Genomic DNA, 15,000 nt, shown 5'->3' on the forward strand with positions numbered 1-15,000 from the left:
TAAAACTGTTTACAGAGTAGTGGTTGTCAGAAACGAAGAAACGGAAGGAGTGTGCAAAAGAGTGGTATAAAAATATTAAAGATTAATGACTGCTTTCATGCCAGATACAAACCAGAAGCTCTCCACAGAAGTCCTTAACCTCACGTTTGAAAGGGAACGAAGTGTTTTCACCTGCTGAAATCTCAGTCTGGATTTCAGATGAGTGACCTCAACCTGAAAGATTCTGTTTCCTATCTGAAACATCCAATCACTCACACCTATCTCTATATTTAAATAAATACAGAAGTGTTACTGAAACACAAGTCATAAATAAGGTCTTGCACTGCCAAGTAAAAAAAAAATGCTTATTGTCTTTAAAAATTTTAATTTTACAACATACCAACATTATTTAGTTTTACAGCTATGAAGATTTTAAACATGTTCTTTCACTAATATAACAAAATACATACATGAAAACAACTTCTGGAAACATTTATTGTATGGTAACTTTACAGTAGAGGAAAAAAGACGGAAAGGTACCTGGAATTTCAGTGAAAGCCTCTCCAAGGACGGACACGTGGAAAGGCAGCTCTTTCTCTTTCAGTTTCAGCAGAACTTTAAAGAAAGTTTCAGGATCTTTGTCATGTTCCCTTGAAAGAAACAGAACTTACCTCAGCATCATTTATGTTTACTTGTGGAACTGCTTTTTTTTTTGTTTATCAGAACAGTATTTCTCCTACATTGTACTTTTGGGGACTAAACGTCTTCAGCATAATTTCCCTCTTTGCTTACATGGCACGGCTGGACATTTTCCTCAACCCAGCACTCAGGATCAAAACTCACCTTCATCACATTCTTGTCTCTCTTCCCTGTCTTCAAATGATGCCTTTACTCTTCAAATTACCAACTTTGAAAGTGAGAAGAACTGAGTAATAGCTCACCTAGCTGAAGGCAAAATCATTTTAAAAAAAGGGTAGGGAATAACCCTATTTTTCTTTTTTTGCCTGTCAAAAAATATGTATACAGTCTCCATTACAATTTATCCCCTTTCTCAGGAGGAATAGGTTAATCAAAAACTTTTGCTAAAACCATAGGATTTCCCAAACTGGAAGTTCATGAATCCATGCTACACTCATGAAAAGCTTCTGATCCATTCAGTGTTTTAGGTAAAGAAGAAAGGAATAAACTAACACAAGGGATTTTCTACCTTTAGACTTTTAAGGAGTTAACTGGAAGTTAAAACAGAAAATAAGAAACCTGTACTTATTCATAATTTCAGCTGAAGATAATATTAAAGGTTTGTACGGGTAGGACGCTCAATGCCTTGAAACACAAGGTTGGTCATCTAAAAAGAAAATAAAAAGCCAATTTGCTAATCTATCTTCTTTACTAGCACAGAATGTTCAAAAGATACCACAGATGATCTAAATTTCCCAAATTCGGCAAGTTCTATTAAAAATGAAATGAGATAATTCCCCTGCTCTAAGGTGAATATTGTAACTTGCATTTAATTACTCTGCTTTAAATTATTGTATTTCAGACAGATGTGCACCACATGTCTTTAAAATATTTTGGTTTTCTTTATTATTTAGAAAATTCCACTGTTTTCCTTCCTGTATTAAGGGAAAATCTATAGCTCAGCTGTCCTGGTGTCTTTCTTCGCAGACCAATTTTGTAGAATGAATCTGTAGGTTTGTCACACTGCTATATGAAAGATTAATAATTATATCATTCAGGAAATCTGAAGCCAAATGACATCTGCAGCTCTACATGTGTTAATTTCTCATTCAGTCAATATTTTTGGTTTAGGGAATTAAAACAAATTAATCTTATAATTAATGTGACTTCCCTAGGCTGGGAAATCTTCAGGAATTGTGGAGTTTTCAGAATTAGTTGCGTTTTCTTAAAATAAAGCCAGACAATAATTACTTTAAGAAGTCCTCCATCTCCCAGATTTGTTTTGTTCCCAATAATAAGGAGGAATGCAACTGCATAAGCTTCGTAATTTGTTTCACATCTGTGAACCAGGAGTTTTCACGGTGGTTCCAGCAACCGAAGTGGATACGAGCGCTGGCTTGGAGAGAGAATTTCTTCCAGTTGCAAAGGTCCCAGAACTGCCTACTAGTTTGTTTGCATCCTCTCGCTTAAAATAGCCACCTGTTTCTGGCAGGTAAATTAGGTGCAGAAACATGTTTCCAGTATTTTAGTTCCCTCCAACTGCCCAGCTCAAAGAGCCGAAATAGGACTACAATAGAGGATTCAGACTTGGCTGGACAGGAACATCTCTATCGGAAATGTGCAAGTTTGCAAGGAAAATACCTTTGGTGCTGGGAGTCAGTGTAATTCATTATACTGTCTCCCGTTAGCCTCAGTTTCCCCTAGGCAGGCTTTTGTGGGTGCTTCGTAAGTGATCCCCATGAGCCCACCCTGCATCTGATGCTGAGCTATGCACAGCTCATCCCGAGGTGGACCGAAACACCCCCGTACACGGAGCAGGCAGCCTCGACAGACAGAGCCGTGACGCTTACAGGGATCTTTCCAAGCTCTTCACAGCCCTGCTATCGGCTTCGCAGTCACAAAAAGTCCTTCCAGCAAAGGATATGCTTTCCCTCTCCCTTTCCAGAAGAGACCAGGGGTCCCAGAGGCAGCCAAAAGTGGAGGATGCTGTTGGAGCCACATTGTCAAGGAGCTGGCAGGAGAACACGGAGCCTTACAGCTCGTCGAAGCCACATAAGCTGCACATATTTAGGAAAACTGATAGGAATTGGAAGTTGCAGCTTTGTTTAATAGGTGGGGAAGAACAGAAGGAAAATTTGGCACCCAGAAGGAATGTTGAAAGGGGAAATGTTTCCTCTGCACTGGAGCCTCTCTTATGGGTTTTCTGCTGTAGGTGATCCTCCTTCCATATCCCCTTTTAAAATATTTTGCTTCTATGTGATACTCACAGATTTTAATGACGTGTTTTGTGAATCTTGTAGCTTTTGTGTTTGGGAGGTCATCTTCTTCGATTTATCAGTTCCTGTGACTTTTCCACACCACAACCATTTTATTTTCAGTTAAGACCTACAGAGAGCTTCTAGCACGTGCACCTACAGATTGCCACGTATTATTATTCTTGCAAGTTAGTGAAGGTATAGCTGCTCCTGGTAGAAAGCAATAAATAGCACAAGACCACCTCTTTACTGCATCAAAAAGAAGAGAGCTCTGTTTCTTGGCTGACATGGAGAAAATCATATACAATCCAGTCTGCCTTACTCAGCAACAACTGCTAAACACACCAGATTGCCATAGCAGTGATCGTGGAAAAAGATGAACACAATATGGAATGTCTGTTCTCTAAAGATCTGCTCAAAATGACGTGCACTTTTGGCTGCATCTGTTGCATTTTTGAGCTTTATTAAACAGTATTAATTATATATACTCCATTTCCTTAAGAACTGCAAAACTGTATAAAAGCTTGATATTAAAATGCAGCCTTTTCTTCTAAGATACAATGTTTGGGGAAAAATTAAGCTCATGTGATTCTAGGGTCTGGCTTTGTTGCTAGTTTAGGTATTTGAAATGCTCTTGCATTTTTACTTGATTTGATATGCATCTGGTAAAGGAAAAATAAGAACTGGGCATGGTAGAAGATGCTCTAAATTTCATCGTAAGAACATGAAAACATCAGAATGTCCAAACTCCAGCTGAAAATGCCACAAAACAGACAGAGGCACCATACCTATACTCGGATTTGAGAGTACTGCCGTTGGAGACATTCAATCTCCATGTTTAGATACTGCACGCTAATTTTTTTGACCCAGGATATTTTATTTTTGAATCTAAGACACATTTTAAGAGAGACATTTGAAGTCTCTCTTAAGAACTGGCTGAGGTTTAGTGGTCTGGGTATGGGAACGTGGCCCAGGGTTCAGCCTGATTTAGTGACTTCCCTTTGCAATCTGAAATAAAACTTTCAAGGCTGTCCTTGAAACAGGGAATGGGAGGGTGGTGGTACCAGCACCACCAGTATTGAGCCTCCATTATCTCTGCCTTCGATTTTCTGTTTATAAAATGGGTGTGACGGTATTATTTTTTCACCACAGAAGGATGCTGTCAGGATTAATTGATAACTTGACATCCCTCTTTTCAGCCTAAAATGATTAAAAAAAAAGGCAACTTCATAGCACTACGATGATGCTCCTCTATACAATCAATGGCAACAGTCTTCAAAACACCCTTCTGCTATTCAGGGACTTTGTGAATTCAGCCTGAGCCTTCAAGCCCTTACCCATTGCTGGAACTGGAAGGAGAGTGCACAGAGACCAGCTAAACTGGAGTCATTCCCTGGGGCTGCAGGATACCCATATCCCTGACCAGTGATGGCAAACACATTTAAAAAAAAAAAAAAGAAATAGCAGAACTTGGCCCTTTACATTATTCAGTGCATATTCATCTCTTGAATTTGAGTGAAATTCACTAAGAGACCCATATGGTCTTCTGTGATTTAAGTTTAATTTTTTAAGTATATGTAAACTTATCATACATGGTGATAATCGCAGTTATTCAGGATTTGGAGGAAGACACATATAGCTATGCAATTAGAAAGTAGAAGAGATGTGGAAAAGAGACAGAACTTGCTCAAAGGGGCAAAATAAATGCAGTCTCTTAAAAAAAAACCCTAAAAACTACAGTTTATGCAAGTTAATCAGTTAACATAAAAGTGCTAAGCTGGGGAGAAAGTCTTAATATTTGAGAAAATACTGCATAAAGGGTACGTAATGCTTGTGACAACAGCAGCCCTGTCGTGCCATCTCTCAAGGTGCTACATATTCTGAAAGGGTTACAAATAAGCTCAGCTAAAAGCAATACTAAAAGGGCTGATCTTAATCTTCTTAGGGCATTTAGCATGAGAGATTTTCAGTGGTAGAGAATTCAAAATTGTGAGGGCACGCAGTAATATCTCACTTTTTACAGTGCCTTAAATCCAAGCAATTCAAACTGGGTGCATCTCCTTCTGCCTCCCCATTTCATAAAATCACCTGAATGTCAGATGAGCAAAGGTGGGAAATGGCAATGCTAAAACAGGTACAAAATCCTCAGAAGTTAAAGGAGCATTTTTATTTTTATTTTTTTATTATTTTTTTAGGATATATAGCCAGAGCTAAAAGACAGATTTCTGCCTACCTGCAATTATTGCTAGAAAATGGCTGACAAAATAGGCCACTGAAGTATCACTCATTATTTATGAAGCTGGGCAGCAGTTGTGGAGACAGAGGACTGGCGAGCCAAGAGCCACCAGGGAGGAGAGGCAGGGACAGGGGCCATCAGCCAGCGACAGGCACGGCCGCGGCAGAGCACAGGGATGGCGTCGGGGCAGGGACGGGGCTGGGGAAGACTGTGAGCACAGAATCAATAATTAAAAGTGAAGGGAATGAAGTTTCTAAGACACAGACCTTGAAGTGGACGACAGCAGTCCTTTCGTTTTGGGAAAGTGAAATAGCGAGGAGCGAGTCTGGCAGCAAACAGGGTAGATGAGATGGGCAATGTAAAGGGGAAGAGAATCACAAGAAGAGGAAAAAAAATAATTAAAAAATACATATATTCAAGTTGAAAACTAAAAAATGATGGCATATCCAAACCCGGGGGGAAAAAAAGATAAATATAGGATAAACAGAAGCAAAAAAGGAAAAGACATAGGCTTGGGAAAATGAAAGAATACAGAAAAATCAGATCGGAGATCGAGAGAAGCTGCAGAGAGCATTTGAGAGTGCCATCAGTGGTAGACAAAAGGTCAGAAAAATATCAGTAAAGATATAAATTAGGAGGCAAAACCAAAACTGTGTGGTAATTAAAGGAGGGGAACCGAAGAGGGAGAGAAGAGAGAGCAAAGGCACGCAGTGGCCTTAGCAGGGAAGCAGAGTGCAGTGAGGATGGAGCACAAAAGCACCACGGAGGAAAAGGTATAAAATCTGCAAAATGCCTTGTAAAAGTTAACATTTTTGAAAGAATGGAGGTGAAGAAAAGCATAGGCAGTCACTGCTGCGGAGAGAGGGCTGCGAGGCGAGAGCTGCGCCTCCATCATCCCCCGAGCCAGGAGCTGGAAGGTGCCTTTATCCCAGTAACGTTCTTCGTTTGGGTGATAACAGCGGGGACTTGAGGTTCTTTACTGTTTTGACTGATAGGGTACAGACTCGGGGAGGGTGACGAAGGATGCCACAGGCTGATAAGAGGACTCATATGACATCAGCCTCCTGTTGACCCTGTATCTGTCCAGGGCATTCTCAAGAAGCGAAGAGCAGCACATCAATAAATGGTGCAGCCTTTGCGTGCACACTCTGCTGAGCTAAAGATGGGGCTCCATTTCATGTCAAACCTAGCCTAAAGAACAATATCCGTGATTTTTTTCACTGTATTTACTGTATTACACTTTGATAGTTTACGTTAAATCTTGAGCTCAGCAAAATTTGAATATAGGTTTATTATAATCTAATAAGGTTAGAAAGTAGCAGTGTAGTCACAAAAAATAAGCCTGGCCTTCAAAACCGAGAATTGCAGAGTTCTGGTCCTTTCCTGACACTGATTTCCCATGAGACGGCTCTGCCCAGGTTTCCCCATCTGTAAGATACAGTCGTACAGGAGCTTTCATTTACAAAGATGGGGTAAGGATGCGAGTCAGTAAATACTTCGGGAGGATAATATTCTTCTTAAAGAGGCTCATGTTACAAGCCTATTCAATATAGCAAATGAAATACATTCCAGTCATTATTTTCACAGAGGACAGAGGATTTTCCTAAATCAAATGACTTTAATATACATTTTTTATGTTAAGATTGGGAGAAAAAAAAAAAAAAGGACAAAAAAAATTAAAATTCTAATACCAAATTTCTGGTAACAATGCTCGTGATAACTGCAAAAGAGGAAATATTACTGCTGGGAAAGAGCTATTAGAAAAGAAACAGGGGAAAAAGAAATAACTATGAAAATGCAAACATGAAGGAAAAGTTAATTGCTTTCCATTTATTCAATTTATCACAGTATTTTTCCATCTTTTTACATTTCCAATATGAGATAGAGGTAGACTGTAAATATGTAGTTAAGTCCAATGAGTTTTCTTCTTCAGCTGATATGCTTACAAAATGTCTTTGCTGTAATTGTGCCTCTAAACATTGTCTGCCATCATCAGCATCAAAAGTTACCACAATATCTAATACCCCCTCAGTTAATAGAAAATGGAGTCAAGTAGAAAGAAACGTTTTTGCAGAAGTGTCACGGAAAAAAAAGACCCCATAGAATAAATTTTAGCTAGCGATTTGGAGGTCCTACAAGCAGAAAAGGTTCTGATCCTTGCCTGTGCTTGCAAAACACCTCTGCAAGCCAAGGAATTAAAAAATGGCACTAGAGAGGCAAAAAGCAGCCAAACAGTACTGGCAAATACAGTGTTTTATTTTCTATTACAGCCTGTGACGTATTTACAGTGAGGAGCGTGTATTTTACCTTCTGATTTTTTCAAATTGCTGGCCTGAGAAAAATGGGTGGCATTTTGCTTTACGCTGGAAAAGCATTTTCTCCTATCTTGTGTTATCTAGAAGAGATTCATAAAAAAAAGAACCTTGGGAGTTTATTGTTTAGATTCTTCTTCCTCTCCCCTCACAATTCATGAAGAAAAAACTCAAAACAAAATATTGCGCATTCTCTAACCAAAGAAATCTCCGGATCAGCATCAGTCATTGAGCCTCCTGCTTATTTCCTAAAGAGAGATTAACCTTTGAAGACAAAGACTGGTGTTTGGTCTCAGTTACCTTGCTGTAAAAATCAATGCACTTTCATTCAGATGCCTTTTCATTTCTTATACTCCAACTTAGAGACCCTCGCTTTTCACAGGTATAAGATTCAGATAAAAAACATTTTACTCGAACTTGCAACACAACCCAGTAACTGCTATGGACTACCCTCAAATAGTTTCTTGAAAAAAAAAAAATAAAATTAAGTTCCTTTTGTGTTCCAGAGGTAACAGAACAAATGATTCCCTGTTGTTGTGAGGCAAGATAAAACAATCTGAGCGATCCTGACAGCCCTGATAACCATACACAATATATTCTATTGTAATTCAGCATATGATAAAAAAGTCATGTCATAGTAATAATAGATGGGTATGAATATGATAAAAGTGGATAAAAATCTACTCAGGTGGTTCCTTGGAAGAACAGAAGAAGAATCAAACAGAAGTTACTACATAAAAACTACGTTACTACACATTTGCCTGGGAATGGCTATCCCACCATACAAGACCCTCTGTGATTTCCATGGTGGACTCACATCACCAAACTACAACTACTTAATACTCCACCAGATACGCTGCCTGGTCAAAAAATAAGTCTTGGTCCTTACTGAGTAATACCCCGAGAGGAATTAGCTCAGGTACCTAACATAACTCATCCTTTTTGGATTTGTGAAGCTGTCATCTCCAAGGATGAAGCTCCTAAGCAGGAACTTTCTTGGCACCAGGACCAAGGCTTGAAACTCATTGTTCAACAAGATTAAAGTAACTACAAATCTCAACGCTTTCAGAATGAGGAATCAACTCATTTCATTGACTCAGTTTCTGCACAAAGACAACTGAGAAAAAGCAGAGATTAAGGACAAAGGGAGGAAAAAAAGGGTGAAAACATGGAGAGAAGGAAAGCAGGGGAGGAGAAGAAGGGGAAGGGAGAAGAGAGTCAAACAGTTGCAGTGTGGTAAGAAGAGGAAACATTAAACAGAGCTTTGAAGGAAGAAACATAACCCCCCTATTGGTGAAAATAAGGAAGAATATTAGTGCATTTGCTTAGGAAATATTTGATTTTTGTCTCTTGGAGGGTATTCGCATGCTTTGGTCAGGGGTGCTGTGAATTACAAAGAGGGCTGGTGGCACCATCTGCTAAGTTTGCCTGGGACGACTTATTACAAAACCTCTTCTGTCCTAAACAAGGACATAAGTTGGTTTTCCACCTTAGGCTAAAGCTGAGCAAGACAGTCCTACCGTCGCAGGTCAGGCTGCTAAAGCCCGGGCAGGATCTAACATCTGAACTGAAAACACAGATCTTCACTTTCAATGATTCCTCTGCTGGATTCAGAATAAAACGACTGGACTTTACAGAACAAAGAACTGCTTCATATGCATTGAAAATAAGGAACAAGAAAATGGAAGATTTGGTTAAGAAAATAAAGCAGTATAAGAGATGGGTTGAAGAGGCAGAAAGTGGTAATGGTAATGTGTGCTTTTCTAGCTTGACTAAAACTCTCAGATGTGGACCAGAATAAAGCAAAGGGGACAAATAAGATCTGATCAATATGACTAGTTATGAAAGAATAGCATGGCAAAGAAATAGCGAACTGCATGAAGAAGAGGAGATGGGGAAAATATACAACACAAGGCCAGTTCATATGGGAAAAAATGTGATAAGCTGAATAAGGACACCAGTTTAAGAGACGAAGAGGACAACACACTCAGGTTGGACAACAGGGCTTAGGAGAAAACAGGGACCAATGTGTTGTAGAAGGTCCCTTGGACAGACAGGGAGGGTGACTGAAACGATGCAGACAGAGAAAGGCTGAGAAACTGGAGAAAAGAACAATTAGATGTGAATTTGCTGCACAAAGAGACTGCATAGGAGGTGATGACCGAGGAACTAAGCACAGCAAAGAGAAAAGGAATAGCTTTGAAAGGGAAAGGCCAAGCCCAGCTTGGGCGAACGGAGCAGAAAAGGATTGTTTCGATGGCAATAGGTGGAAGAGTGTCAGCCCCCTTCCTTCAGAGCCCTGAGAGGACTCCTTAGTCCCACCAGCTCACGTGCGTTTCTGCTCAAAGCCTCGGGTTTTGCAGTTGTACCAGAGAAGAAAGACACCATAAAATGAGTCTCCATCGAGGAAAAAGGGAGAGCAAAGCTTACTGGAGCTTTTATGGCAAACTGATACTTCTATTCCAAACGTAAACAATCTTCAAATGTTCAGGTGATGCAGTTGTAGTCCTACATTAACTCAAAATCAGTTTTTCAACCATGGCTGAAACATTTATTATAGCAGGCTCAGAGGGCGGCACTGAAGTGGCTGCCCTATGAGCATCTGGATAGCACAGAGGGAGTGAAGACGGAAAGTTTGTGCACGTGATATTTTAAGCAGAATCTTTATGGTATTTAACTTTTTTCTTATATTTAAGAAAACAGGTACATCGGAGTGCAAAACCATCCCATGGAGCAGAAAACCACTCATGGGGCTTGAATTTTGCTTTTGTTAGAGGTAACAGTCTTACAATCTGATACAATGGTTTACTACCTGCACCCCAGGTAAGACGCTGCTTCAGCCTTGACTTCACAGGAGTGGAAAAAGGGTTTACACCAAATTGCTCTAAACATGATGAGAAGCAGAATTGAGCCACGGAGCTTAAATACAGAAAAGAAAGTAGAGTGTTTAGTAGAAGTGAAAGAACTAAGTGTGTTTGGGGAAGCAGTGAGTAAAAAAAATAAGTTTTATTTTAATACGATTCTTTTTCAGCCTATTAAGTTCTCCAGTATCATAATGAAGTCTGCTAAAAGTTAGTAAATAAAGGCTTTCAGGAGAGCTTTATTAAATCACTCATGACTTATCAAGTTAAAACTCCCACTCAGATATCTTAATAAAACTTTCAGAGTATATATTTAATTTTCCTGGAAATCAGAAGCCAATTACTAAGTACAGGAGTTACTGTCTGCTATGCCACCGATCAGCTTTCTGTAAACAGAATATTTACCAACAACTTGGATTTAGTTCCCTATAGTTTCGGTTTCTGAAGGTCAAAGAACTACGTAACTGCTTAATAAAGAAGCAAAGAAGTACCTCTAAATATCTCCAAGCTCTGATGGGCTTATATTCTGCTCCTTAGGTGAGGTATTAGCAAAGCTTATTTATTTTCATTTCCAAGGCTTTTATTTGCTCATTCCCTTGTGGTAAAGCTGATTTCCATGATGATTCCCTTCTTAATTTTAATACCCTTTTTACTCATCATATAGACATAAGAATTTTCCATAAAATAATGAAACCCTTCCAAAGGAAATAAAGACAACTAGGAGAGGAAAGTAAACTACAGCGTACTTTTTTTTTTTTTTTAAATTAATTGATCCACTGTCATATGCATATATGAAAGATTTTTTTTTAATGAAAGGAAAATAAGGTTAATTAACATAAAACCCCTCACTCCTTGAGATGTTGAATTTTGTATTTTATCCATGCTGCCTTAAGTGCCTTGATTTCCCAGTAATGACCTAGTTCTCCTAATGAGTAACATTAACCCCTGGCTGTAGCTGTCCAGGACTTAATTGTCAACTGGAGCTGAAATAGGAGAGTTTGCCGATCAGCAGGTATGTGGTATATTAACTCATGTCATTTCAGACCCTAATAAATAAATCTGTTGCTAAGGCAACAGGAACATCAGCTGTATCACTTTTTCCTTCCCCCCCCCCCCTTTTAAAGGAAACTGCCTTTCACACTGAGCTTTTAAAAAAGGAAATTAACTACATGTAACCGTAATTAGAAGAAACATCATTTCTCATCTCAGAAACATATCCACATTAATGAAAAAAGGCATTCAAAAAGAGGACTGCTTTCTACTGTGACCAGGGTAACTGAAATTATTTCCCTCGACTGAGGGAATGGAATCTGAAGTACACATCTGAGTGAGAACAGATCACAAAATATTTTAGCTCTTTGTATTTCTGAGATAGTTCCCCTCTCCTTTAGTACAGTGCTGATGCCAACTGAGCAAACTGCTTCAACTCTTCATCAGGAGCCCAGGCAATTGAAACCGCAGGAGAAAAAAATACCACTCAAACCCTAGCACCTTCACTACCCTCTGTGAATCTTTCGATATGACTGGCAGACATGCAATCTTTTGGAAAGCTAAAAAATACCTCATTTTCAGCTCATCAGATTTACCCACTAGTGCAAATTTAAGTATCTGGTTTAAAGGTAGGTGCCATTGCTCCTCCCCGTCCCACGGCAGCAGTTACCTGATTCTGGCATGGGAAAAGCAAGAGGAAGCTGGGGCAACACAAACGCATCTCCAAAGGCAGACGCGATTTGCTGAGCTGTGCTGCAGAAGCTGGTAAGTCACTTTCTGCCTCAGTTTCTCCACCTCTAAGATCAGATCCTGAATACTCCTGTTTCAGACGAACAGATTCAAGGTTTTATAGAAAGGGAAAACGTATACAAGTGCAGGTAGTAAAAATATTTTTGTGTTCCATAAGGTTTGGGAAGGGAAGATCTTGGTCCTCTTTGTTGGGGATGGTGCACTGCTAAGGTCTCTCAGCATCTCGCAGCTGAACGTCACAGCCCTCACTTAATTCCTGCCATTCTACCATGGGATGGAGTGTTTACCTTAACATTCTCAAAATTGTTAGGTTCACATTTACCTTATGACTACAGGACAGTTCTTCCGAGTCTCTAGTTATCCACGTCTCAACCAGAGATCAGGCAGGAAGGGAACTGAAGAGAGGTTCATAAGGCCAATTATTGCTCTTGGAATACTTACTCTAGGCTCTGCTCGTACTATAAACATAACAAACTGCTCCTTAAAATTACATCTGGCTTTTTATGAAGAATATAGAGGTAATACAAAGCATCTTTTTTTCCGTTATCAAAATCAGAGATGCTTTCTCCTCTGGACTATCAACTTCTTATAGCCCTTCAAAAAAACACGCTGTAAGGAAGATGGAAAAAGCGATGCTGAGATGTCCACTATAGCAGGAGGGGTCTTCATTATGTGCTGATCTTTTCTGCAAGCTCTTAAAAACAGTGATCAAGGAACAGTGGATCTTCCACTGAAAGGGGTCAATACCCCAAATCTCCACCCATGGGAAGAAGTGTCAAGGTTAGATTTCACCAATGAATGAGCAATGAAAGAAGAACGGATACTTCCAAACTCCCTTCCAGTTAACATTTAAATCTGAACTTCCTGGAGTATTTAATTAACTTTCTTATTTGCTATTTATAAAAACCTAATATCTGCTCTCAAACTGATCTCTAGCTTGCATGAAAGTGAAGTTAGGCTATTTTTTCTATTGCTGTAGGTGTTCAAGAAGTGAGGGTGTCAGCTTCTACTTAATCAGATGTCTCTATGCGCACTTCCACAGCACTGGTTCATTCACCATGTGCCATCTGTATTGCAGCCCCAGTGAACACCATTTTCTTTGGAGTATTAGATAGCTTTTCTTAGACGCTGCTAAAAAGTTTCCATTTTGAAATTGTTATTTTACATCCTATGGGCTTTTTATCGTGTCTGGTACCTTTTAGTTAAGGCTATATAAATACTTGCATTTTAAGCCTTTGTTTTCAGTCTGTCTTATCTCTCCACCACGTTCACCTTTTTGGATGAAATCTGCCAGAATCAGTTGCTTTTCAAAGACGAGGTTTCCCTGCAGGAGCTCACTCCCCATTCAGCACGGATCTAGAGCCAAATTCTCTGCTGCTTTCCTGTGCAAAGGGGCAGAACAGACCCAGCCAGCTCTGATTTCCCTGAAATGGGGGATCTCCTGTCCTTTGATAACACACAACCTCTGCCCTCCTCATATGGCATTGCATGAGCAGCCACCTGGCAGGGAAGAGTAGGACCACGGCCCTTTCTTCTACATGCTCTCTGCAGGCTGTTTACAGGTTGAGGATGCCTGTTGAGGCTAATAGTATTTATGGGTACTCAAAGGTGATTTCTAGGTGGAGCACCTACTCTTTTGTCTTTTGCTGTCTTGCCATACCAGCATCATGATGCGATATTGGTCCAAAATATTTGACAGCGTGAGGAAAATATGACTTGGGTATAGATTTACTGTATTCTCAAATATATCTATATTAAATAGTTTTGAATTCTGAATTCAAACATTCATGACACAAATTCTGTATTGCACTGCCAAGATGAAGAGGAACAAGGCGTTACTATTAAAAAAATGCCTTTCCAGGCTCTTCTCCCTTGCAGAGGACTTGTGCTCAGCTCACCGATGAAGAGCTGCCCCATCACAGAAGGCACAACGCCGACTGCACTATCAGGGACAAGCCCTTCCCAAGGACTTGTTCCTGAGTGAAGGGCACCAGGTCCTCATGGTGGGCAACCATGTTAGTAGAGCAACGGTGATGACAAAACAAGCTTTCCTCCATGGACTCACTTCTTCAGCTCTTTGACTTTGTGATGTTCTACATTAAAAACAGGCAACTGGGCACACTGCTATCTCTGTGCACACCGTTTTCCCTTAGACCAGAAATCTTCAGATTATTTTTGTAATCTAGATTTTTTTTTTTTCTTCTGAATTTCCTCATCGTGACTTCCACCGCCGTTCCTCCCGCTCCTGTATCTCCTGCCCCACGTCCTTCCCCACGCTCTTGTCATAGGCTGGTATGTACGGACATGAGATAACGGGATTATCTGATCTTTCACGTGAATTGATAGCGGCTATTTGTTTGCATGTGTGTGTAAATTCTCGCTGATTCCCCATGTGATCTTTTATCACACCCATACAATTAGGGGAAGAAGAATTGATTTCTGACAACTTTCTCTTATCAAGTCTTTAACTGCTGAGATGATACAGCGCACACAGGGAAAAAAGAAAAACCATAAGGCTCGAGTGAATGCCTTGAGTTCAAAGAAGCACTGCAGGTCTCCTCCATTAAAGAGAGAAGTAAAGAGGCTCCAATCTTATAATAAAATTACATATATGCCGCCTGGATGATGCGGCTGTGGTTGGGGCGTAGAGCTGAGGATCACGCTGGTGTACCCCAATTACAGCAAAAATAGCTCTGGCAAGTGTCTGTGGCCTCGCTGGGCGACAGCAAGAGGGAATAATCATAGAATTGTTCAGGTTGGAAAAGATCTTTAAGATCATCAAGTCCAACTGCTAACCCAGCACTGCCAAGTCCACCACTAAACCATGTCCCTAAGCACCACATCTACCTGTCTTTTAAATACCTCTAGGGATGGGCCCTCAACCCCTTCCCTGGACAGCCTGGTCCCGTGCCTGACCACCCTTTCGGTGAAGAGATTTT

General features: G+C 40.1%; 1 protein-coding gene across 14 annotated transcripts in view; it reads right to left on the reverse strand.

The window, feature by feature from the left end:
* QTMAN (queuosine-tRNA mannosyltransferase) overlaps positions 1–15,000 on the reverse strand; it is a 186,824-nt gene that overhangs the window by 17,070 nt on the left and 154,754 nt on the right. For all 14 annotated transcript variants that reach the window (XR_015698760.1, XM_087731583.1, XM_087731587.1 and 11 more), the window contains one exon: positions 520–629. Coding sequence is in view for 13 of the 14 variants with exons in the window: in XM_087731583.1 (XP_087587709.1) it covers positions 520–629 (110 nt within the window). In the remaining variant the exon portion in view is untranslated. The remainder of the gene's footprint in view (positions 1–519; positions 630–15,000) is intronic.

The sequence above is a fragment of the Nipponia nippon genome, unplaced genomic scaffold (assembly GCF_047370975.1).
Source record: "Nipponia nippon isolate SJK-2023a ecotype South Korea unplaced genomic scaffold, ASM4737097v1 scaffold_5, whole genome shotgun sequence".
Classification (NCBI taxonomy): Eukaryota; Metazoa; Chordata; class Aves; order Pelecaniformes; family Threskiornithidae; genus Nipponia; species Nipponia nippon.